General features: G+C 36.9%; 1 protein-coding gene across 2 annotated transcripts; it reads right to left on the bottom strand.

The window, feature by feature from the left end:
• Window positions 1–43: 43 nt before the first annotated feature.
• LOC120311786 (acetyl-coenzyme A synthetase 2-like, mitochondrial) lies at window positions 44–19,099 on the bottom strand. Of its 2 annotated transcripts, XM_039351749.1 has the most exons (15): window positions 18,560–18,692; window positions 16,262–16,392; window positions 15,384–15,480; window positions 14,772–14,971; window positions 13,830–14,005; window positions 12,157–12,309; window positions 9,608–9,755; window positions 8,231–8,368; window positions 7,687–7,779; window positions 7,155–7,267; window positions 6,027–6,153; window positions 4,306–4,433; window positions 2,949–3,012; window positions 2,307–2,428; window positions 44–781 (listed from the first exon to the last, which is right to left on the bottom strand). In XM_039351749.1, the coding sequence occupies exons 2-15, from the start codon at window positions 16,377–16,379 to the stop codon at window positions 605–607; spliced, it is 1,854 nt and encodes a 617-aa protein (XP_039207683.1). In that variant the 5' UTR covers window positions 16,380–16,392; window positions 18,560–18,692; the 3' UTR covers window positions 44–604. The 2 variants fall into 2 exon arrangements, with proteins under 2 accessions (XP_039207683.1, XP_039207682.1); XM_039351748.1 differs by lacking the exon at window positions 16,262–16,392 and having other exon boundaries at window positions 18,560–19,099.
• Window positions 19,100–25,751: the final 6,652 nt, after the last annotated feature.

Consider the following 25,751-nt stretch of genomic DNA (forward strand, 5'->3'; position numbering starts at 1 on the left):
TGTTTTTATTAGCATTTAAAAGGAAGAGAAAGACAAACAGCAGTTGAAAAAAATTGTTATATTGCTTTAAAATCCAGAATGAAGCTATTATAAGATGGGCAGGAGGAAGAAATATGTTACTTATCTTTTACATGTTGTGTTACGTTTTTTAAATTATACATCCTCCTTTTTCTTTTGAAAAGCTCCCCCAAATCTTCTAATGAAATCCAAAGCATTCTTTTATTCTCTAAAGTTCGATATTATGTAAAGATCCTCTATAAATGTATTTAAACATAGCAATTTTTCCTTAAAGTTTGAGGTTTTCCTCCCAGCAGACTTTAGTTGCTCAGAGATAGGGTCTTAATTGTCTAATACATAAACCTTGGAGCAAATGGTGAATCATCCAGGAGTGGTTTGGATAAGTAGTGAATGTGGTATAGAATATTAAACAGCATACTCTTCAGCTATTACGTAAGAGTTATATTCTTCCCATTTATTAAGATAAGTTTTTGTCAGTAATGAATAAGCTTCCCTTTTGGTTCTGCAAAGGATTTTAGGAGTACAAAGACTGCTGTTGCCACAGTATTCTTCTCATTGTTGCTTCTTGAGGGCCAAGATATTTGGGCTACTGATCTTGGTCTTTCTGCAGAAGTTTCTTGTGTCCCTCAATTATCTCTTTCACTGTGTCATGATCATCCAGAGTTGTCAGATCTCCAAGTTCATCTGCTTTGTTTTCTACAATCTTCTTCAGAACCCTCCGCATAATTTTCCCCGAACGAGTCTTAGGCAGGTGCCGAGCTACCTGAACAAAAAAAAATGAAGGAAAGATTACAGCACCATCGGGAAATTCATCCCATAAATATTAATTTGAGAAAAGATGTAATGCAAATCTTAAAAAAATCTCACTTCTGCACCTATTTTCTTTCCCATGGAAGTAGGTAGTCGAGCATGTCTTTTTCATTGCATGTGCAAATGTAGGAGGCTCTGTTCAATTCCCTTTCTTACCAAGTTATTGGCATACAATGGTAACAAAGAAAAAGCTATTTTGAAGCTATGATGCTCTTTCTTTGGTGCGTTTTAGCACTTCAGAATTGGTTGCTGAAAAAAGTAAAATCGGTATCTCAATTAAATTGATGACTTGCTCAGTAAACTTTCCAATAAAAGAAGACCAAACATGGATTTGTGTAAGGGTCTCCTCTGACATAGTAATCTTCCGTGGGAAAGTTTATGGAACGAGCAAACCAAACACTCACAAGGAGTTGGGAAAACTCAGGGGCTTGAGATGACATAAAAGTTAAGATCTGAGAAAATTTTAATTAAAGGTTATAAAATCAGGGAAGTTCTATAGATTGATAAAAAGAATTATTCCCACAAGGGATTTCCTTGTAGTTATGGTTGGATTCATACATTCTAAACCTTAGTTTGCGTAATCATAGGTCGTTGAATGAGCCATAATTGGCTGGAAACACACTACACACTAAGCCATAAACTCTGGCTAAATTCACATAGTACATAAACCACAACCAAAACAACTAAAGAATGGATTGGCGTGTATGTACTTGGTAATAGTGATTTTTAACTTGCAAATTAAGTAATGCCAGAAAAAAGTAGAAAAGTTAATGTTTATTTAAATACATTTGTTGAAAGATTATTTGATTCCTGTTGCAATAGCATTTATGTGTTTGTAAAAGATCTTTAGTAATGTACTCATTTCATAGCTAATTAGTTCATTTAACCTTTAGAAACCAGACTAGAATAGGTAGAACACTATAAGATTTCTATCCCTGCTCTAATGCTTTTGAAGTGCTTTAGATACTTATTAAATTAACCAGATTTTTATTTTTTTAAAAAAAGTTATATGCTTGATACTTAAGGTAACTTTCATGCTTAATTTTTTAGATTTAATAATGAAGCCACCGTCTTGTTTGGCTAATCGATGGAAAGCAAATCATGCAAATAAGCAAATCTAAAATATTCTGAGCAATGATCAGTGACAGCAGAAGAATTAGATTATACTGGACTTTTTAAATTATTAAATATGTCTTTGTAACAAATTGCATTGGTTATCCAACTGCTTTGAATTTTCTTGCAATGTCACACTCTTTCAGCCCAACCCACCTCGTAGAGTTGTGGGGAAAATAGGAGGAGGAGGAGGAGGGTGCATTGGATATGCTTACCACCTTGAGTTATTTGTAAAAATACTAAATGTTCCGGATCTAACTAAATAAAAAAAATATGTTCTACCTTCTGTCAGACTACAAATATTCATTGATAGGCAGAATGAAGATGTGCATTAGGAAAAAAAAAAAAAGCTTCCCTGTTGTTACCTGAATATGGTCTGGTGCTGCATATTTTGCTATCTCTTTTGAAACAAGGCTTCCGAGTTCAGAGGTCAGGTTTTCTTGGGACAGTTTAAAGCCTTTTTTCAGCACAATGAATGCATAGGCCCCTGTTTTAAAAAAAGAGAAGAGCAAAATAAACAATTATCAAAACTAGACTTTCATACTACAATAGTCCCTTTAGCTTGTAAGAAGCTGAATCCCCCTATCTGTTGGCTCAGATTGAGTAGGAAGTAAGAGCTTTTATTAATTTTACTTTTGAGTTGCTGATTAACTCTTGAAACAATGCCCCACTCAAACAAATTCTAAATAAGTCTATTGGAGGATTTATTGTTATTGGCCTGTGAGGTAAGACTCAGGGTATGCAACTTCATGCTTTTGCATTCTTCTTCCCTTTCTTACTATAAATTTTACTGCAGTTGAATTCCATATCTCCTCTCAGCCAAGATTTGAGAAGTTGATCTTCAGTCATTAAATTACCACATGAAGCCTCTAAATAGAGCCGATCGCAAGCATGCAATAAACAAGTATCATGCAAACAAATTCTGTGGCATATTCATTCCATATGCTAGTGAAGGCAGAGTCTATTAGAGGAATAGCGGTCATTAGCAGCCAGATTGACTCACCCACCTTCGCCTTTGATTTTATGAGGATATCCAATCACAGCTGACTCTGCCACTGCCTCATGTTTATTCTGGAACATAAACAGGTCTATAATTTACTGCAAGGATCCTGACAGGCTGGTGGAAACATGTGGTTCACTAAGCCTGGTGTGGTCAAAACAATAGAATAGCAAGACGAGGCTCTCAGGTACCAGGCCTTCTTCCCAGTGCAGGTTAAGTGATTATGTGATAGAATACCTCCCTTACATGAAGAAATATCTCTAATGAGACTTTGAGCTGTAGAACAAAATAGAGTAAGCATCCACTTCAAGGGCAATGAGTCAGAAAGCGTATTCTGCAGGAGATGCTTTAAAGCAGTAAATATCTCCAGTGCACAATGTATCACACAATGTAATGTTATTAGCAAATTAATGTCAGGAGGATTGGAGAAAGCCTTGATGTGTATTACTTGATTAACTTTTGTGGTGGCTTTTTTGATTAAGTAACTCAGGAATTTTATATACGTGTACAGATATGTATACCTCTACTTTTCATTGTAGTAGGCTACTGAAGATTCACTGAGAAAATTTCACTACATTTTTAAATTCCGGTATCTCCTTAAATATATTATTTTCTGTATCATTCATTATTCTTATCATTTTTAAAGCCCTGTATATTTTGGATAACAATATTAATTATGAAAATTACAATACTGAGAGTAGAAACCACATACGTGCAGTTATGATCTACAGTTTTAGTTTCCAAAAGGAAAATGAGGAAGGCATCTATTTATATTTTTCTGACAATCAAAATTTGTTTTTCATATTTTGTTGAAATATGATTGCTCTTTCCTTCGTTATGGAAGGAGCAATAAAACATGCAGAAGTCTGGAAAGCCACAAGCAATTCATCTAGAGCAGTGGTTCTCGACCTTTTTAATGCTGCGACCCCCCAACCGGTCGTACGTCGAGGACTACTCAACCGGTCGTAAGTCAAGGACTACTCAACTGGTGCAGCCCCGTTTGCAGAATGGGACTTTTGGCGGGCTCAGCAGGGCAGAGACAGCCTGGACAATTCCTATTGGCTTTGAAAGCCAATAGAATTAGACTCTATTCAAGAGAGTCTATTCTATTGGCTTTCAAAAGCCAATAGAATAAAAGGGAGTAGCACAGCTAAGGAAAAGGGGGGGGAAATGGTGGACTGCATTTGGCGACCCCCGTGAAATGGTCGTTCGACCCCAAATGGGGTCCCGACCCACAGGTTGAGAACCACTGATCTAGAGGGCCAGCTCAAACAGTAGCAGTTGCCCATATCATTATATCTTGGTATGTTCTTAGGTGACTACTAAGATGTTGTAATAACTGCTAGTTTCTCCATGCCTCTTACCATAACATCTTCTATTTCAGCAGTGCCTAGCCTATGCCCACTGATGTTGATGACATCATCCAGGCGGCCTGTCAACTGGTAATATCCTTGACTTGTCCGGTAGGCCCCATCTCCAGTGAAGAAATATCCTAGGACGAAAAACAGGGCAAAAAATATAAGGCAGTTATTTTCCTTTAGAAAGTCCAAAATGTTCCCACACAGGATGAATGGGAGAAAAGATTTATTGGCTGCCCATCTTAACCACAGGGTCTGCAATCATAAAAATCTATTTATATATATTGAAACATCAATAAGTTAAAATCAATCATTAAAATCCAATTACAAGTAGGGAGGATGGGGACAGGGTGGGGATGACAGCTTTTGTTAATCCACCATCTCTGCTGTGTTGTTCCCCCGTTGGGGGCGCAAGCCAACTGGCAGAGCCAGGTCTTTAGGCCCTTATGAATGATAGGGTTAGAGCCAATCTCACACTGGGGGGGACAAGATCTTCCAGAGGGCAGGTGCAATGGCAAAGAAGGTCCTTCTCCTGAACCCCATTAGCTGGAATAATCAGGCCGAGAGGACCCATACCATGCCTCCTCTGCTGGCATGGGTGGGACGGGCCAATCGCAGTGGGATGAGATGTCCCTCAGGTAGCCTGAACCCATGCCCCAAAGGGCTTTAAACATGATCACCAACACCTTGAATTGCACCCAGAAACAAACTGTCAGCCAATCAGCTCACGGAGCAATGGTGTTGCATGGGCCATTCTTGGGACCCCAAGAACTGCCCATGCCGCCACACTTTGAACCACTCTGAACCAGCTGAATACAAAACTTTAGGCACCCCAAATAGCTTACTTGTTTCAATGAATCTCTTAATCTCTACATTCACTGAAACACACAATCTGATCAGATTGCACAGAACTATATCTGTTGTACATATTCCATCAAAGGCCTGAGACTTCTCCCAGCTATTTTTCACAAACAGCTAAGTTGATAAACCTTTTCCTCTACTGTACCACTTCAAGGTATACAACACAATTATTTTGTCCTCCAATTTAAAAAAAATACATATTGAAAGGTAGGGTTGTATTTTCCCTCCCTAACATCTACTCCTTTTGTTATCTCAGGGTTCTGGACTTAAAAAAAAATGCTTCAGCCCATTTTTTTCTAGGTAATGATTCCTGCATATCTTAGTCAAGGTCATTTTCCTTTCTATATCACCAGATTATTTGAATTAGAAGGAAAGCATTCACCTTTGCAATGCAAACAATAAGTGCAGAGGCCCAGTTTGCATTTGTTAAAGTCTTTGTGGCCTTGTAAGATCTGAATCCAAATGTAAATTCCTATTTACATTTATAGGAAATATGCATATAATTGTCATAAATGGTAAATATGTGAGTAAGGAGTCCTTGGAATTTGGTTATTTGCTTACAGATATTTCATTACCCAACTAGGTAACATCAGTGCACTAGTTGGATCATGAAACACCTGCAAATAAACAACAATGTTCAGATGGCACCAAGGATTCCACAGTTCAGCCCTGATCCACATTTTTGTTTTCTGTTTAATTATATGGATGGCATTGTGAGTTTGGCTCTGACAATAACTTAAAAAATCTTTTTCTGCTTCTACGTCCCATTGTACACAAGAATTCAGAAGAGGGAATTAGAATTTCTAAACACTGTTGAGAACTATATATTACTCTTATTTTCCCTTTCCATCTCCACTGATCTATACCTGGGTAAGGCATTAGGTAGGTCTCCAGAAAACGCTGGTGATCATTGTAAATAGATCTTGCCATGCCTGGCCAAGCCTGAGAAATACAGAGGGCTCCAGAGACATCATTCTGTGTTAAGACTTTTCCCTGGAGAGAGAGAAAAAAAAATAGTATAAACTTACTTAATTTCGGAAGTGGTCTGCATAGTTATTCATATTATTACTGAGGCTTAAAAAAGAATGCAGCTGAAGGTACGTACATCATTGTCAGTTAACTCATTTTACAAAATCATGCATTTCCTATCTTTCCTATAGAAAAACATTTGACTTATGTAGCCTATATATTTACCCAGTTCAGTTTCCCTGCTATTTTAAAACTGTTGTTGTTTTCCTTGTCTAATTGGATTGGATCAAGACTGAGTTTCAAGTGGTTTATAGATCAAGCATTATGACTTAGTGATATGTGTAAACCAGGTTCCTAGGACTTCTTCAACAAATCACGATTTTAAAAGTATAGTTTATTGTATAGGAATATACCACCCAGAGTTGTTTCAACAGTGTGATGAGTGACATATAAATTGAATAAGTAATAAAATATATGAATCCAGAAAAAATTACCCGGAACTAAAAGTAAAACAAAGACTTCAGCGCTCACATTATGCTGACCTCACCAGGAAATCTTTATGCAAAGCCTTGTTTGAACATATTATATTGGTTAACTAATACATAATGTAATATTCAAAAAACACCACCCCTCTACATAATGCGTTACAAAGCACAGGTATACTAGATCCCCATCCAGGACATTTGCAACCTCAAATAGATACAGAGAAAAACTGGAAAGAGAATGGAATGGAAACGGGGAAATATATAGGATGATTTCAATTATACATTAATTTAATGATAATATGCAATAGTACCAGGAGACATAATCTAAACCCTTTTATTAAACAAGACTTTGGGGAAGAGATTTAAAGGCATGAGGTAGGTAATCATGCTATTTCAAGAAAGAACCAATTCAGGAAAGTAAAGGGAAAACACATAGTATACAATTGTTGCTTTGATACTTATTTCTTTTTTAAGAACTTGTGTGAATTGAAAAATGGATGATCAATTCTCCAATACACTTGATACGATTAAAAAATATACTTTATCATCTAGAAGAGAAGGTCTGATGCCAAAGAATGGCCTCATGGCCATAGCTGGAACAATCTCATCTTCAGGGTTTGAAGGTCGAGGAGCAATACAGATGCCTCCTGTTTCTGAAATGAAGGAAAGGTAATGAAGGAATGCTAATAAGAAAATCTTTCTCATCTTTATGATCACCACTTTGTAAATGAAAATTCCTTGTATTTGTTCATGATACAAGTTATGCTTCTGATCTTATAGTTTGTAGAAAAATAAAGATACCTGGTTGTGTCCCTAGAACATTTTTGCAAATATTCCTATGCATAGGACACTATCCCGTACACTGTAATCTTAATGAATGTAGTCCAGCTGTTACCATCAAGTGTCTTTAATTTGTTTTTATTTTTTTTCAAATCAAGTTTTGGGTCAGCATATTTAAATCCTTCATTGCTATCTTGGCATATAAGACATGATGCATACTAATCTTTGCAAATAAATGCTTAACCAAGTGACAATTACTTCTCCAAAAATAGTGAATTTATATTCTTCCTACCAGTTTGCCACCATGTATCAACTACAGGACACTTTCTATCTCCAACCACATTGAAGTACCACTCCCAGGCTTCTGAATTGATAGGTTCTCCCACTGCAAGAAGAAAGGAAAAACAAAATAACTTGTAAAAAAAAAAAAACAATGGTTTGGGTGCATTTTGTTAAACCATAACATATTTTGGCTTTAGCTTAGCATAATATGTGAATCTATCCATTATAGCTTATGTTATGTGCATACCATTCTCAGTGACATTTTAACAAATGATGATTAAAAAAATATTGGAATAGCAAAATATGTGAATCCTACAAATATGATGAATTTAATACCTCACCTGCTAATCTAACTACCATACAAATTCCAATTAAAGAGAATAACTCGGGGTTGAACTGTGGAGTCCTTAAGATTCTCTGAGTTTTGTTGTTTGCGTGCAGAGTAGTGGGGAAATGAAACTTCTGCAAGTAAACAACCAAGCTCAAGAGAGCACAAGACCTATATACACATTCTTTGCCAGGATGAAAATGATATTGGTTGGCTTACAACTCACCTGATCCAAGAATTTTGAGGGAAGACCTGTCATATTTCTTTACCCAGTTATCTCCGTATTTAAGAAGAAGGCGAATTGCTGTTGGGGCTCCATAAAACTGATTTATCTTTAACCTCTCCACAGTTTCCCAATAACGCCCTGAAATGACAAACTATTTACCTGGTTCACATTTACAAACATGCTTTTCAAATATATAAAATCAAAATGCAAAGCTGAATTTTAATTCTGCATGAAGTACATGTAATAGTTATTAGATGTACATGCTGTGTACATATACATTTAGATGTAATCCTTATATAATATTTATAAAAAACTTCTATGTTTTATATTTTACTTGTATACCACCCAGAATGACTCTGTGGGAGAGATGGGCAGTTTCTAAATTTCATATATAATTAAATGTATTAAAAAGTTCCATACAAAATAGATAAAAATGTACTGTACGTATGAACTTGTAAAGTCTTTAAAGAATGAATATCATTTTCATTGGCAATACTGACCTAGTGGTTAAGGCACCAGGCTAGAAAGCAGCAGACTATGAGTTCAAGTCCTACCTAAGCCATGAAAGCCAGTTGGGAGACCTTGGGCCAGTCACTCTCCCTCACCCCAACTTGCCTCACAGGGTTGTTCTTGTGGGGAAAATAGAAGGAGGAAAGTGTGTTGGATACTGAAGTGTGCTTCAGTTAATAAATAATAAAGGTGAGATACAAATCAATCAACAAATAAATAAATAAATGCTATTGTGGTGTTAATGAAGGCCTAATGTAATGAATGAATCCACTAGTTATTTCAGGACACTATGCCTTTAGAAAGCATAATAATTATGTGTTTAGCTGCAAGCATTGCCACACCGTTATCACTGTGTAAAAAGCTACTATTTGAAGTGGGTCTACCCATAAAACACAATTTCTGTTATGCTCCCATTTAATATCCCATATATTTAAAATCCCATAGCTCCCATCACTCTTAACCTGCATGTTTGTGTAAGCTAACAGATATGAGGAGGCAATGGGATAGTTTTATCTTCTATTAATCCTAACTAATTAGTACACCACCTCCCATGAATATATTATTTTGGAGAACAACCTTAACATATGTAGAGGAAGCCAGTTAATAGAATATAGGAAAGAGAATGATAATGACCACAAGCGAAGAGAAGCAAGAGTAGTATGTAATGAGGTAACAAATTCAATTATTGATGTTATCTTGAAGCCTTTGAAAATGGGCCGCATAGAAATAAAGTAAAATAAAAGATATATGAGCCACAGATTAGTCTACTGGTTATACCTAAACCATATAATGTTGTGCCTTTCTTTGTCTTGCACCAACACCCCATTCCCTAATCTTTTAAATTTTTTATTTTAATTGTTTTTTTACCTGGATTAGGATACACTGGAGTACTCTCAAAAAGGACTGTAGTTCCTCCATTACATAAAGGTCCATATACCACATAACTGTGACCTGTGATCCAACCAATATCTGCAACGCAGCTAAAAATATCTCCATCGTGGTAGTCAAACACATACTAAAGAAAAAGGGGGCAACATGAGATAGAAGCAGCTTTCTCCTGTCCCAATATGCTTATATAATTTTCTCCAATCAGGCAACCTCCAGGTGTGGAGTTTTAATGTATAGCCCCCCATTCCTCCAATAATCATGGTATTATCATTTATTTTTGCATAACCTCCCAGCTCAAACCAGTGAGTCTGGTTGGTGAGCAATCATATGTTCATTGACAAAAAAAAGAGCAAGGAAGAAACTATCACTATGTTTGAGAATTAACATGAGATTCTCTTACTATTAGCAATATTTTCATGATGTAGCCACCTATTTAAGAAAGGAATTGAGGCTTGCCTTCCTTTGCTCTTTTTATCAAATGACTTACCATGAATACCAGCTTCCATCACACCGTTTTTAGGATTCACCTGAACAAGGGGGGAGTGGACTTTTCCTAACCTTTGGTAACTGATGCTGACAATATTTTCAATGTTTCTTGAACTTTCATGAAAAATTAAATGTAGAGATGGAATATCCTCAAATATCATGTTGTACTTTAATATGATGTAAAGAGGGAGATGAAAAGCATGAACATGCCTTATAACGAATGAAAGAAGTAGCAATCAAAAAACAAATGTGAAGGAGAAAGGCATATATAATCTTTGGAGTCAGGTGTTGTTTTCAAGGTAATTTTTAATCTCAATGATAATAAATATCACATGGCCATCTGGACATACATATTTCTTCTCCTGCTTTAAGAGAGTTAAATCAAACTCTTCCATTCCCTGCATTGCCTCTAACTACAATTAATCATTCCACAGATGTTCTTCAAAAATCACATCACTGATTCTTCTGCTGAACTGATCCTTTTTTTTTGCAGTGCCCAAAACTTTCCAATCCAAATTTGCCTTAAAGATTAAAGATTAAGAAATCATTAAAAGTGACCTGAAGTTTTCCATCAACAGTTAGCAACACCTAGACAGCAAATGAAATAGATTGTCTGCTCACCATATCACAGGCTTCCCAACTATGATGAAACACATCATTTCTAGATTTCTATCTTAATATACAGTATAAATCAACATTTGCAAATTGGAATCCTCTTTTGTTTTTTTCCTAGTATCACTATGTGACTCTCCTCTAATTAATAATTACAGGCTCTGTGAGTACTGTTGTAGCAACTAGTTCTGTGAAACCTCTCGTTCAGCCTCCTGTTTCTAGAATGTAGTTGCTGGAATGTTAATATAGCTTTGGGGGGGAAATGGATTGGGTAACTTTGTCAACATCTACCGTGCAAAACTGACCCAGGAACTGTTTTTCTGTGGCCTGACACTGTATTATTTCACTTCCTGACTTCTTGCATAGCAGAACATTCTCTAATGCACTATCTTTAGTTTTTTGGCTGTTATTACTGCAGCTGTTACTGAAAACAATGCTGCTCCACTCCCAGCCCTCTCTTCACTCCCCTTTCTTTCCAAATCCATTGTAACAGATGAGGATTCCAGAGAGGGATTGTGGGTGAAAGATCATTCTGTTTGCAATGGAAACTTGACATTCTCTGGGTTAATTCGGGGATTTTTTTTAGTAAGAAGGCGCCACTATGAGTGCTGTTTCCATCTGGGAGAGAAGAATAAGAATTCATGTCAGAGTTGTCTTGTGGTTCCCAATGGCACTTGAACTAAGGGCTGAACCACACATTAAAATACTGTCACCAATGTCCCAATCTTTTTGTCCTTTGCTTTTACAAAAATACAAGTTTAAAACTGTGTTATTTGTAGTAACACAATTAACTCTTTTAAATTAAATTCACAGCAATTTTTTTTCTTGCAAATAAACATATGAACCCTTAAATGCTGGAATGGTGGAGATATCAAACTTCATCCTGTGGTGAAAGAATCTGAACATTTGTCTGATGCCAGTGTATCTTCTCCAAAGTACAATGGTGCTACAGTCCACGTTAATACAGGATCAGTTTGCCAGACAAAGACTTCTAGCTACAAGGGCTATAATTTGGGAATAAGCCCCACAGAGCACTATAGAGCTTGATCTGGATATTCATGACAAGAGTATAGACATTTCATTGTGGTTTTGTATATACTCCTTGGAAATAAATTCTGCTTCATATAATGGAGCTTCCGAATAAACATGTTAAGTATGAGAATAGTAATCTCCTATTGTTCATAAGGAATTTGCTTTCTAATTAATTTCATGGAGAATAAAAACATTTTACAATAAAAAGTGGTCATGTGAAAAAACACTAAGCTTGCTAGCTGTTTACTGCCTGATTTGCTATCTGCATAGGACTTGCTTACTTTCAGTGCCTTGTGTGACCATCCAATCTATCCATGAAGAATTATAGTTGACAGGTTAGCGAACAGATAAAATGCCACAGAATCCTTGCGGAATTGCAAGATACCCCTATGTTGTACCTTATGTGTGAGGGCAGCATATAGCAAGTAGCCTGCCTGGGAATGGGTCAGGCCTTTGGGTTTTCCAGTACTTCCTGAGGTGTAAAGGAGGAATAGTAAATCTTCGCTCTCCAAGGTAGCAGGTTGACAGGTTACATTCTCTTTCATCATTTCCTGTCACAGGAAGCAGATAATCTTTCAGTAATCTCTCCTCACAGCTTCTGTGATCTTCTCTAGTTCCCTCTGTACCAATGACCAAACTAATAATGAAATTTAGCATGGAATACGATCTCCAAATGCTCACTTTTATGAAACAGACTTCTATTTCTCAAGACTGTGCAAAGAATTTTGACCCCCTTATGGGCTATTTCTGATATACCTAGAGTTGCTTATATACAAACCCTTCTTCCTTCTTTCCTTGTGTCTCTAAGGAAGGTTGTTTTCCTTCATGGTAACATGCACCTAGCTTCCAGGACTATACAATAACCATTATTTCATCATTTTACCCTGAATTGTCATCTCATTTAATGTTAATTGACATAGTTGCAGGTGACATGTTTATTATCACCTTTACCTTGCCTCTATTATGTACTTTCCAATTTTTTTATTCTTCCATATTTTTGAAACCTGAGTGTTTTGCCCCAAGGGACAATGATTTTAATTAGAAAGCTGCTGTAAAAAATGAATTGGATCTCCTTTTGCCAGTAATGAGATCCCAATCAATACTGGGAGGACAGTACTGCTATTTAAAACAACTACCAGAATTCTTAACAAATGGTCTTCATGGCTTTAGATATATTTTAGGAATTTTAGAAGATGCATTTTGAAGCCATGGATAATCACTGTAACAGCATCTTTCCCACTCTTCCTTTATGTACATACAGTATTTATAAATCTATAACTCTGAAAAAAAAGTTACCTTATATAATAAAATCCAAGAACTCTGGCTTACTATCACTAGGTAGAACACAATAGTATCCCTGGGTCAGATGAGGGACTCAAATCACGGAAGGAAACCAAGTTCAGATCGATTCTGCCTTCCTCTTCCCTGCGCAGGAGCAGTACTTCCCAAACAGGGATAAATTACTCCCAAATTGAATAAAAGTTTTTTCCTTTGGATAACAACACATGAAGATACTATCCAGTCATAGCAGCAACATTTAGGAGTTTCTCATAAGCAGTTTTGGGTGATGAAAGAAAAGTTTGTGAGGCACCGCCTTAAAGAAATAAAGTTCTTGGGCATTTGCTCTAAAGGCACCAAAACTTTAAGATTAAGAAGCAAAAAAGGTTGACTGAACCAGTGCCTAATGCAGAGGGAATGTAGAAAAAGAGTTAAAATGCATAGAGGAAAAGAGGTAAGGGAAGAGAAGAGATAAGAAAGGAGAAGGAAATGAGTCTCAGAGGCATCTTACTTAGTGCCTTCTCAGTCCTGGCATATCACTGCAACCTGATTTGTTAACTGATATTACAATGTTAACACACAACTCTCTAGTTCATTTTCCATCTAAAAGGAAACTCTAGGTTAATAGAAACTAGGATCTTAAGGCCAAGCATGACCTGAAGGAAGAGAAAACAAGGACTATAGTACTCATCCTCCATGAATTCAGAAACTATGGAAACTGGGAGACCCAAATTTGTGTTGTGGTTTGGGTCTCTTCTTCAGTCAGTAAAAAGAGTAAGAAGAGTATACTCACCTGCTCTAGCGGTATGTCTAAATCAGACATGAGAACTTTCTCATCTGTTCTTTTTGAAACAAAAACTCGCTTCACTGTTGGACAAGACTTCACAGCCTGGTCTACTGTCTGCTTTAGTTCAACAACCTTGCCTCCTCTCAAACCTTGATTGACTGTGATCACTGTTTCAGACTGAGCTGAAAAAATACACCCCCCCCGCCCCATGCAAAAAAAAGTTAGTATGAAAAATGTATGTTTTCAAAGCAACTTTCTCCTGCTTTGTATTCTAAGGGAGAATTCATCTAGTAAGTTCTTCCCTGTAGAGTATATTTTAACAAGTGCATTATTTATTATAGGTTAGAAATAATCTCAGGATTATTTGGGAAACTCTTCTAGCTTGCTTCCTTAAGGGTTAATAATAGCAGCAATTGGAGTGGGAAGTAATCTGAACTCTCCTCTTCCCACTCCATGGTCCTAATCCAGGCCTTCACCCAGATCTAATTATTGCTATTTACCATCCCTACATACACATACAACAAACACACAACTACTATTACATTAATGTCATTGTGAGTATCTTTAATTTATGTTGTAGACTTGGCCACCATTCAAAAGCATATATGGAGGAGGGGGATAATCTGTTGGAGTCTGAAAATTTGAGAGCAAGAGATGGAGAAAGAAAGACCATCAGCTTTAAAAGACCATCTTCCCTTGTTTAAAAGTCAAATTACAAAATAAAAATTCTTGGGTCTTCAATTTCTACTGCTTTACCAAGGGCAGAAGTCCTTTTAAGCTAAAATATATGCTTCTCTTTCTGCCAGCACTGGAGGAATGAGGATCTCAATATGTTAAGAATATTGTTTGTGGTTAAAAGCAAGTCATGCATATTCATACTTTTGGACATCGTACTGGTCACTAAAAAGAAAACTAAATAAAACAGAGAAAGAAATACAGCATTCTTACCATCCTGGATCCTGTCAGCTAATGCAACAGAACTGAATCCAGCAAATACTACTGTGTGTATTGCTCCAATCCTGGCACAAGCCAACATAGCCACTACAGCCATTGGACAGGAAGGCATGTAGATAGTGACTCTGTCACCTTTCTTCACTCCCTGCCTCTTTAAGGTGTTCCCAAGTCGACATGTCAATTCTAGCAATTCTCTGCCCAAAGAAAATAAGTAGTTTTGATACACTCTGTTTTATTATTCCATTAGGCATCTCCAAATCAAGGTAACAGAGAACAATAACAGCGGAGAACCGCTTTTATGACCAGTTACGAACTTTGGTCTTCATTACAGCACTGTATATCTCCTATTCAAATTAGGACAAACAGAAAGGTCTCTATTTCAGAAAACAAGCATGGTCTGTCTCTACTATACTGGGTTCTATGAATCACTGGTCTGACTTTTAATAAAGTAATATTGACATTTCAATTCAAATCTTTTCCATTCTCTAGAAACCGAGGACTTGATGTCCTTACACTGAGATCAAAAAAGCAAGTGTTAACCATTAAGAAGATTCACACCTCTTAGAAGACTGAAATAGATGGATAGAGAAAATGATAAGTCAGGACCTGTATGTAATTTGGTCTTCTTGCCCAGGCTCATCTTTCTCCCAGATTAACGCTACTTTATTTGGATTTTTGTGGACATGTCGATCCAGACAGTTAACTGAAAGAAAATACACCTCTCATTATTACACATTCAGCCATCTGCAGCTGCTGTTACTGTGCCCATCATAAAATTAATGTTGATAGCTAAGCCATGTTTCCTCAATCAATTGTACTATGCTAAGAATCAAGAATTAACCCTCTCTCGCTATATCTATATATCTATACCTATATTCATATTGTATATATGCATATATACATGCACATAAACACACATATGTATATATGCTTGATTCAACATAAATATGTGTGTGTGAATATATATGAACAAACTTGTCATTATTTGCTTACAAAGTTCAGGTGCAAAATTAACAGTTGATAAATGGATTGTACAATCTAAAGTCAAATTGTGCACGTTGACCTGCTCAATGTCATCTATGTAGCTCATGTCAATTATAAAATGTACTATTGATTTTCACAACTCTAGAGTTCTAGAATCTAAAGTTAATCATTTGCAGTCTCAAACAAATGTTAGTAGACTAACTGCATAACCCATAAATACATTTCAGAATTTAAACCATGGATTCTACTTTTTCTTGAAATAACAGCTTCTTGATTAACTGTGTTTTTATCTTGTTCATGTAACCCATTCAGAACATAGTAGTTATTGGTAGAATTAAGAAACATTCTAAATAGATAATTTGTTACATAGATACTTTCTACCTCTAAGCCATGAACTTTTTCAGGGCTTCTAATCCTTAACTTGGATTCATTACAGAAAAAAGTACGTTTCTATAACACAAGTTTTAGAAAATGTTGCTGTAAATCTACTTTTTACATACAAGGTGTCATGTGAGTGAAGGACATCAAATTCTCCACCATGTTTACTTGGATTTTGCATCCCAATGCTTCACACGGGTTTTGGACTTTTTTTTTCCTCTCAGGAAGACTCATTTCCATTACTGGAGCCAGACTGGGAGAAAAAAGCCAGCTTAACTGTTAATTCACACAGTACTGTATCCTATCTCACTTGCTTACAGGCTTTCCATCTAAATCAGGGGTCTTCAAACTTGGCCCTTTTATGATTTGTGGACTTCAACTCCCAGAATTCCTCAGCCAGTGTGCCTAGCTGAGGAATTCTGGGGGTTGAAGTCCACAAGTCTTAAAAGGGCCAAGTTTGAAGACCCCTGATCTAAATGAAGCAAGTTAAAATAGCTACCTGTGTCAAATTTATTTTGACCTTTACAATAATAGTAAAGGTATGTTTTATTGCAGTACTTATTGTTTCTCCATTAATTGCACCGTTATTTATCCATTCATTGCATTATCGACAAAACTATAAGCCTTTCTTTCTTCTGTACAATTTCCATCCTCTGGGAGCACCTGACTTGTCTCAATCGCATGTTATGTTTAATGTGTTTATTCAGTAGACTATAGTTAAGCAAATCATAATTTACTGCAATGTGTAAAGTCAGGCATTGACCCAAAGCTCAGTCACATTGTGGTTTAATGTGTTATGTGAGGTAGATAAAACACAGTTTTTTAAAAAATTATAGAGCTAGAAGGATTGGTAGAATCATAGTTGATTGCTTTGGATGTAGCAAATCCACTGCTGATGTCTCACTGCTGGGAGGTGGATGCTGGAACTCCTGGAGAACAAGTACCTGATAGCTGGAGGTCAGCAGCAAATGTTCTTAATCTTCAGAAAGAAGGGAAAAAGGGATCCAGATAATTAACAATGGCAAGTCCCATATTGATATAGCTATCTCTTGTGGATGGTTTAATTTGGATCCCTGCATGGAGGACAGGGTTGCTAAACAGTCTCTTCCACTCTTTAATTTTAAGAATTAATTAATTAATTAATTAATTTTAAGAACTAATGCAGGTTAGAAAGCTTTTATATGTAAGAGTGATACTTAGCACAGATGTGTGTTCTGGTTTGTTTTTCTAGTGTTCTATATTTTAAGAATATCTACAGGAACCCTGATTACTATGTTGATAGGAGAAAGGCCATAGTAGCTTATGTAAGTTTCACTATGTTTTGTCTAAGAAATATCAGTTCAGTTGAAATGTAGCTTCTCAATGTCCATGGTTTACTTACTAATATTTCTATGTCATTCCATTCCTGCAGGATATGAGCAGGATACAGTCATCAGAAAATAGATTAAAACTACCCCAAACCCAGTGGTGGGATTGAGCCAGTTCGCACCACTTCGGCTGAACTGGTAGCTAATTTTTTGTTGTCCAGGCCCTGAATGGACTTCCGGAAGCAGCATCCACACAGAGAATTAGTTGTTCACATAGCTGAGTCCCACCACTGCCCAAACCTATCTGATAGGCTAGATGAAAAACATACATAGCATATACAACAGATAAGTGAAATGACGTGAACTATATAAACAATTTACTCATGCTGAATAAATGATACTTTTTCACATTCACAGTTTGTATCTGTGATCTGCACTTTTTTTTCATTGTATTGTTATCAACTATTTTATTCTATTGCAGACATTTTAGCTATTTTAAATCTGCCCAAACATAAACATTTTATAAAGTATAAAAACTTGAGCTGTTTTTTTAAAAAACCAGTAAAATGCTTCTAAACAGTAAGGTACTTCTAAAAGACATTTTGCAGAGAACATTCATTTCAAAGTCAACTAAATCAATGTCTTCCTGAATCCAGTGCAAGAATAACCAACATATTACAGCTTATTCTGCTTTTCTGTATTTTGTGTTCCTTTTTTTGTGACCTTTTCCCAAAGATAGAAGAACAGGGATAATTCGCATCATTGTAATCCTTCCAGTAAGCAGCTACAGAAGTCTGATAAACAAAGACCTTCATACTGTAGATAGGAAGAGTTTTAGATCCACACTACATACTATGCTATTTATGCAACGCTTACCCTCTCCCATCCTTTCCGATATTTTGCTACTTTTTAAAACTACGTTCAAAGTGTGTTTAAAAAGGATCAAGTACATTAATTCTCATGGTATTCAAAAAAAAGGAGAAATTATTGGAATGTTGACTTTGGTAAAATTTAAAACAAGATTTTAAAAGACCTTGTACCAAAAGATCCTGGGCTGCAATATTTTTCTTTCACAAGTAGAAAGAGACAAAGAACAATTGAATTTCTACTTACCTGCTACATTGAGCTGTCCTCCAAGGAACCAGGACACCTTGCCCTGCTGAAAGTTACAGTCACTAACAGAATGAAAAGGAGTGCTCCACATCAGCCGGCTTCTTGCTAGCGCTCCCCAGAATACATCTGCTTGATCCACTGAGAGCTGGTATAGTTCTTGGTGATTCCTTGGTCCAGGAAAAGCTGTGGCTTCTGGCATGTATGCAGTCAAGGGACCTCTGCTCCATGCTCTGCTTTGATAAGAAAATTTATTTCCAAAGGCAATTTTGGGGAAGCAAGTTCTAACCAGCAGCCAGGCCATAATTCTAGGGTATAAGAGTGTCCTTTATTTTTACCCAGATAAAATCTTCAAGGATAAAATCTTACTAGCAAAAGTAAAAAAAATAAAAATATTTGCTTCTGGCACTAAGAAATGTGGTCCCATTAGGTTTTCCAGAATCAGATGGTAAATCTGCATTTAAACTGAGATTTCAAGAATGTCATACTCTCTTCCTGAAACATATACAGTAGTACACGTATACTACTCTACTTCTAGAGAAACATAAGCAAAGGAAATCCAATCCCTTTTAAGGGAGGAGTAGTGGGTGGGATTTAGTACTGCCTAACTGGAATCTGAATATGCTCCTGTATTAAATCCAGCTTTGGCTGGTACTCCCACACGCAGTCACATTTTAGTCAAACTAGACCATGCTGGCTCAGAATCTTCCTGTAGAATCTTGCTTACATAGAAGGGCAGTATTTACTTCTACTGCCTGCAGGCATGTGAAAAACTAATCTAATCATAAAGAATGACATGCACTGGTGCATAGAATGTGTAAATCATAATAGGCCAATTTATAACAAAGAGAAAACTTTGGTTGGAGTACCTTCATTACATTCAAACATCTCATTTTCCACACCAATTGACTCAGTCATTATACCCAGAGTTTGCCAGGAGTTACAGTTCCTTATTTCAAAGTGGGAAATTTTAGGGTTACTTAGAACAAAGATGTCTTTAAAATAATGGGATCAGTGACAGCAACCAGGTTTTCCTGAAAGAAAATTGCCTTTTATCACTGAAAATGGTCAGCCACGTGTCAGGTGGCTGGTTTTTTGGGGGGGGAGGATACATAATATTTGGAGTCCATAGTCCAAGAATGGCAACAAGTCTTACTGGTAGCCCACACTGATGTAGGTTATGTCTCAGTTTCTTGATGGATAAAACCTGAAGGAAAAGTTATCTGTTACAGCTACAAAACTGATGAACATTTTTGCCACAGATCTCTTTTTTCAGCAAGTATAGTCCTTGACTACAAACATAATCGAGTCTGGCAATTATAGTCATAAATCATGAGTCATAACCACATCACCAGACCCAGCTTTATGACCCTTTTCATGGCATTCATTAAGCATGATTATTAAGCAAACTCATTTTTCATCATGGGATGGTTTTTCCTAGAAATCAAAATACCAGTGCTCAGCAAAATTGTAAATCAGTCATGTGACCAGGCTCACTGCAAATGGCCATAAATGAGGGGCAGTTGCCAAGCATCCCAAATGTGATCATCTGACCACGGGGGGGGGGAATGTCAGAACTTTGAAATATGGTCATGGTCATAGCTTTGGGGGGGGGAAGGTCTGTCAAAGCTTTGAACAGTCACTAAGCAACTAATAGTAAATTGAAAACTACTTGTATACTTTTACTTCTCTCCGCTGTTTTTGTATTGTTTTTTCTTATGTTGTTCTATCTATGGGAGCACACTATCAGATCCAGGTCTGCATGCTCTTTTGTTTTGAACAGCAGTGTCTGAAATGGTATAGGGTTTCCTGCCTGAGCAGGGGGTTAGACTAGAAGACCTCCGAGGTTCCTTCCAACATTATTATTGTTGTTGTTGTTGTTGTTGTTGTTATTGTGAAAGAATGAGGAAATAAATCTTTTTTAAAAGTTTGACACGGGGACTCATGAGACTTCTTTACAGATCTCACTTCTCTGTGATCCTATGTAACAGTCTCTGTTGGATAGCTGAGCTCACTTATTTGCAAGGTGCAGTTCAATAAGAAAAAACTCTGCATTAGAGTTTAAATGGTGGATTTTTGTGAATTTTAGGGACAGGATGGAATTCTCCTCTTGGTGAGATTTGTTGGTTGGTTTGTCTAATGTATATAGCTGCTCATCTCACAGAACACTCTAATAATCTGTCAAATTCTATGACACTGAATGCCAGTCTAACATAGCTAATTTTAACTGACCAAGAAGAGATTAGTTGGTTCAGCAATCCTCTTTCACAGCACATGTGAATGCTTCATACATACAAAGATTTTTGTCTTTCAGATAAGTAACATGATGCATAGTGCAGAAATAGAACATGAGGGAGTAAGGAAAGGAACAAAAAAGATAAACATAGCTAAAATTAGTTTCTACCAGCACCATTTATCCTGTGCATACGTTTCTATTCTTACAAACTATTCTCAATGTCTGTAACAATAATTCATGCATTTGTTATTTAAACTTCTCACCTTTTTAGGATCTCATCAGTGCCATCCAGCCATCAATTTTTCAGTCTTCCATTTTCTCTGTTTCTGAGCCAGGGATACTATTGTGTGTGAGTGGTCTTTGGGATTCTATGGTTGGGCTGTTTACTGTTAGCTTATTTGGGAATTCCTTGATTGGGATATTGTTTTTTTCTTGATTGTTGGTCTGATGTTAATCTTGATGTCAATCCAATCGTTTATTTGCTTACACAGTCAGTTTGGGCACATTTTGCCAGAAACCACTTTTATACCAAAATGTTTGTCCTGTTTCTACCCAAGCTAGAAACTATTTATTAAATCTATATGTCACCCATCTCACTGTCAAGCAACTGGATGACTTGCAACATCATAAAGCAACAATATAAATTAGCACATTAAAAACATTAACATGTTAAATCTTAAAAATTAAAACATTAAAAGGTAAGAAAAAACTGGATAAGAAAAGAAGCAATACATAAATGGTGTGGAGGTGGGATCTTAGTCTATGAACCACCTCTAGAGTGAAATGCTCCAAGCAAAACCCCAAGCCAATTGGCAGAGCCAAGTTTTCAGGCCCTTTCGGAAGGCCAAAAAGGCAGACCTCATCTCAAGGAGCAGGAGGTTCCAAAGGATGGGAGCCACAGCCGAAAAGGATCTTCTCCTAGTCCCAGTCAGCCGAAATTCCCATTGTCCAATGGGATCCGCAGCATGCACTTTCTGCCAGAGCAGCAGGGGTGAGCCAATCCCATTGGAGGGAAGCAGTTCCTAAGGCAGCATGGACCCGTGCCATAAAAGACCTTGAATTGAACGCAGAAGCAAACCGGCAACCAGTGCAGTGAATATCCAAAAATGTAAGACAAATATGCCTAGACCAGCGGTTCTCAACCTATGGGTCGCGACCCCAGTTGGGGTCGATCGACCATTTTTCGGGGGTCGCCAAAGGTGGCGATCTGCCATTTTTTGCGGCGCTGCGCATGCGCGCCGCACATGGGGGTGGCACCATGCACGCGCGCCGCGCAGGGGGGGCGCCACGCATGCGCGCCGCGCAGGGGGGGCGTCGCGCATGCGCAGAACGTTTGTGTGACGGGGGTTGCCATCACACAAACGTTGAGAAGCACTGGCCTAGATAGTGTACTGGCATATAGCCTGGATATTTTATGATATTCTGATATTGTTTCTCTCAGTAAGATTTATGCACCAAATTTAACTCATGCACATTTCTTTATGGCAGGGATATACAACCTAAGGCCCCTATTACACGTATAATAGTGTATAAGTGATCCCATAAAACTGAGATTTTTTTCTAAATCACAGATTTTAAAACCCATCACATTAAAAGTAGTTCATTAATATAACAGGAGCCAATTAAATGTTTGCCCTCACTGTACTGCTTCTTCATCCTGGCCCTGTCCATTTTGGGAAAACAGTCTTCACAACACCACATTAAGAACAGCCAGTTCATCAGCACCAGAGACACTGAGCATCCTGCATTGAGACTCAACCCCTTTAACATCCACAGACTACAGAGTGGTAGTTGTTCTGCCTCTCTCACAGACACCTAGGGTAGCTGAGAGTAGGAAAAGACAACTTTCTGCTGCCATGATTTGCACTTCTTGATTTTATATTGTATTGCAATAGGTTAATTCCATCACACAAAATCTTATCGAAAAAGCTACAGGGACTTGTCCAGGACTCAGCATTTGAGGACCCCCACACACAAAAAAAAACCTCCTATATAGGCTCTCTTATTTTAAATCCTGTTACTCATTATTAATTGCAGGCATTATGTTGAGAAAACTGCAAAATCAGAAATGGATAAATACTTCTAAAATGTGAAGCCAAAAGCATACTTGGACAAAAAAAGATGATGTTAAAATTCTGCTTTGTTTTGCAGGATACAAACTTTTAATTTTTATTATTTTACTTTGGTTTACTCAGACAAGCAGCAAGAGAGATTCCCAGGTTTAATGCTATATCTGCACCCAACCAATTGTTAACAAAATAATGCAGTATAATGTGTGAACTGATTCTAGCCATACCTGCCAAATGTGCAGATGGATTTCCCTAACCCATGTAATACACAGCTTGATCCCTCAGGCCACATTCATAGTGCTTTCACACACAAATCCATATGTTTTATTTTACAATCAAATTCACAGAGTAGAATCATAGAGTTCAAAGGGACCATTTAAGCCCACGAGCCAAACCTCCTGTAAGCATCCAAATTACAACATCCTATTTCTGAAGACTGGGATATTAGCTTTCCTCCAGTCATCCTAGCATTTGATCAGCTCTCCAGGAATTCTCAAATATATTAACTAGTATCTTCTATATTCCAAAAAACAATTACTCCAAACCTCAAATTTTAAATTCAATGTAAGTAGATATTCCCTTTCATGCATCTATTAATTTCAAGATTCAGCTGTGTATTTTCATGCTGCTTTTTAAAAATTCCTTTGCAGAATAGATGAGAAGTTCATCATTTGGTTTCTTACAATGGTCCTTCAAATGTTCGCCAAAACACAGAAACTCCTTTTCTACCATACTTCTCCTGCAACTTGCATTTGAAGACATATTGCCCAATTCCAAAAATAACACTGAGTCTTTAAGATACACTTTTTTTGATAGACTTGTTCTCCAAAAATTAATCTAATCCCCTTTTTAAAGCATCCAAATTAGAGGCCATCATCGTGTCCTGAGGCAATGAAATTCATACATTAATTATGTGCCATTAAAAAAAATACTTTTGTTTGTTTTGAATCTCCTTCCAATAGTTCCATTGGATGTTGCCTGGTCCTAGCATTTTCAGAGAAAGAGAAAAAATTCTTTGCTCACCTTCTCCATGCCAATCATGTCTATCTTTAGTCATCCTTTTTCTCATGTAAAAAGTCCCAAATGTTCCAATTTTTCTCATAAGAAATCTGTTCAACCTGATCATTAGTTCCCTCCTCTGCATGTTTTCCAGGTTTTATATTCCTTTTCAGTTGTGGTCAGAACTGCATACAGTTGTCTAGGTACGGTTAACTTGCTAGCTAAAGATAAATTGCTGATACTGCAATGACAAATTAATCTTGGGTTATTTCAGTATCAGCAGTTTCAGTCCCTTTTCTAATGACCCCTAGCATGGAATCTGTTTAACAGTTACCACACCTTGCGTTGATACCTTCATTGAGTTGTCTACTATAACCCAAAATCCTTCTCATGATTTGTTTAAAGACAACGCAAGACTATACCAGAAATCTAATTATGTCAAAAGAACCATCTTCATGCACATGCCTGTTGACAATGTTAAAAACCTTCAGCAGCAATAAATATATTTAAAGTAAGGTAAATAAAAATAATTAAACCAATCTAAATAATTTTAATGTGTTTATGCATATAAATGTATTCTGTGTTTGTATATGCATGATGTGGTGTGTGTGTGTTTGTGTGTGTATTTTTCTTTCTCCATCTATAACAATAGCTGATGAATAAAACTTGGCAACCCTTACAAAGATTTCTGGATATAATCCTCACCTTACTTACCAATGCAGTTGAACAAGGAACATTATTAAATTTGTGCAGATAGAATGGGCAACACAGTAACACATGCATAGCTTCTCGTTTTTTTCCTGTGGCCATGGGCATAAATATTCATGCCTTTTTTAATGTCATATCTACCTTCCATTAACATGAATGGCTAAAAATTAATCTGGCCCAAGAGAAGATTCTCAGTGAATGAAATACAATATATTATCAGAAGTGAAAGATCTTTGGGATAAACCATTATAGTGGCTGGGGGTTATATTCAGTTCTTTCGGATGATTACTGTCAAACACACATTGCCTTGACTTCCTTTTGCTTTCTTAAAGTCCATAGTACCTTAACATCAAATTCAACTCCTTTCTTCCAAGAAATAAAAGACCACTCCAAAATCTCAAAGAATAAAGGGATAAATCAATAGAAATCAATTTTAGCCAAAATCTTAGTTGACAAAGCTGAGCCTCTAAAGAAGTTACTCCAGATTCCTTGTACAATAATGAGATGGACATGTTCCAAGAAACTTGCCATACAGCTCTTAGACATTTAGACCATGTTGCTTTTAGAAGCCTTAAGTCTTTATAATTGCAAATCAGCAAGCGAAACAGCATGTGACTAATCACCTCAACTTTAAAAAAAGCAGCAGTGATGTAATTATTGTTTTTGCTACTAGCAAAAAACAAGGAATAGCATTAACATTGATATGCCCGGCTATAAAAGCTCTTACTTGTCCTGTGCCAACAGCAAAAGACTGAAAAGTAACTCATAAATATTAAATGTCTTAATTTACTCCATTCAGATGCTATTAATATTCTAATGTTTATGACTTAAAATCTCTTAATAAAGATTATGCACCATCCTTGATGTAGCATAACCAATTGTGAGTCTTTTTTCTCCACAATTTAAGAGAAGGGGTCAAGGGTGTAGAGGTGGGGGCCAGGTAGAGGTCATGTGCAGCAAACTGCCCCCTCCAAAGCCTGTGTGCCTCTTCTCTCTACATTATCTCATCCCTTCACATCACCATGGCAATGTGGGAAAGTATCCCAGGCTGGTACAATGATCTCACCTGCCTGATATCAGCTAGCTTACACCTACAGGATGTTACAGCCAACTGCTCCCTGTTTTGGGCCTCTGGCTTTCTGTTCTTAAGGATTGGTAAGGAGTTTAACCAATGAAATGCTAT

Source organism: Crotalus tigris, unplaced genomic scaffold (assembly GCF_016545835.1).
Source record: "Crotalus tigris isolate CLP2741 ecotype Arizona unplaced genomic scaffold, ASM1654583v1 scf7180000018371.15429387391:27106975, whole genome shotgun sequence".
NCBI classification, from domain to species: domain Eukaryota; kingdom Metazoa; phylum Chordata; class Lepidosauria; order Squamata; family Viperidae; genus Crotalus; species Crotalus tigris.

What these genes read in the sequence shown, in the direction of transcription:
- LOC120311786 (XM_039351748.1), bottom strand. Translation starts at nt 18,860, where the DNA reads ATGGCCTGGCTGCTGGTTAGAACTTGCTTCCCCAAAATTGCCTTTGGA. An exon ending in TAGACATACCGCTAGAGCAG is followed by an intron (nt 12,310 to 13,829) that starts GTGAGTATACTC and finishes TTCCTGTGACAG; the next exon opens with GAAATGATGAAAGAGAATGT. An exon ending in TGATACATGGTGGCAAACTG is followed by an intron (nt 7,268 to 7,686) that starts GTAGGAAGAATA and finishes CCTTCATTTCAG; the next exon opens with AAACAGGAGGCATCTGTATT.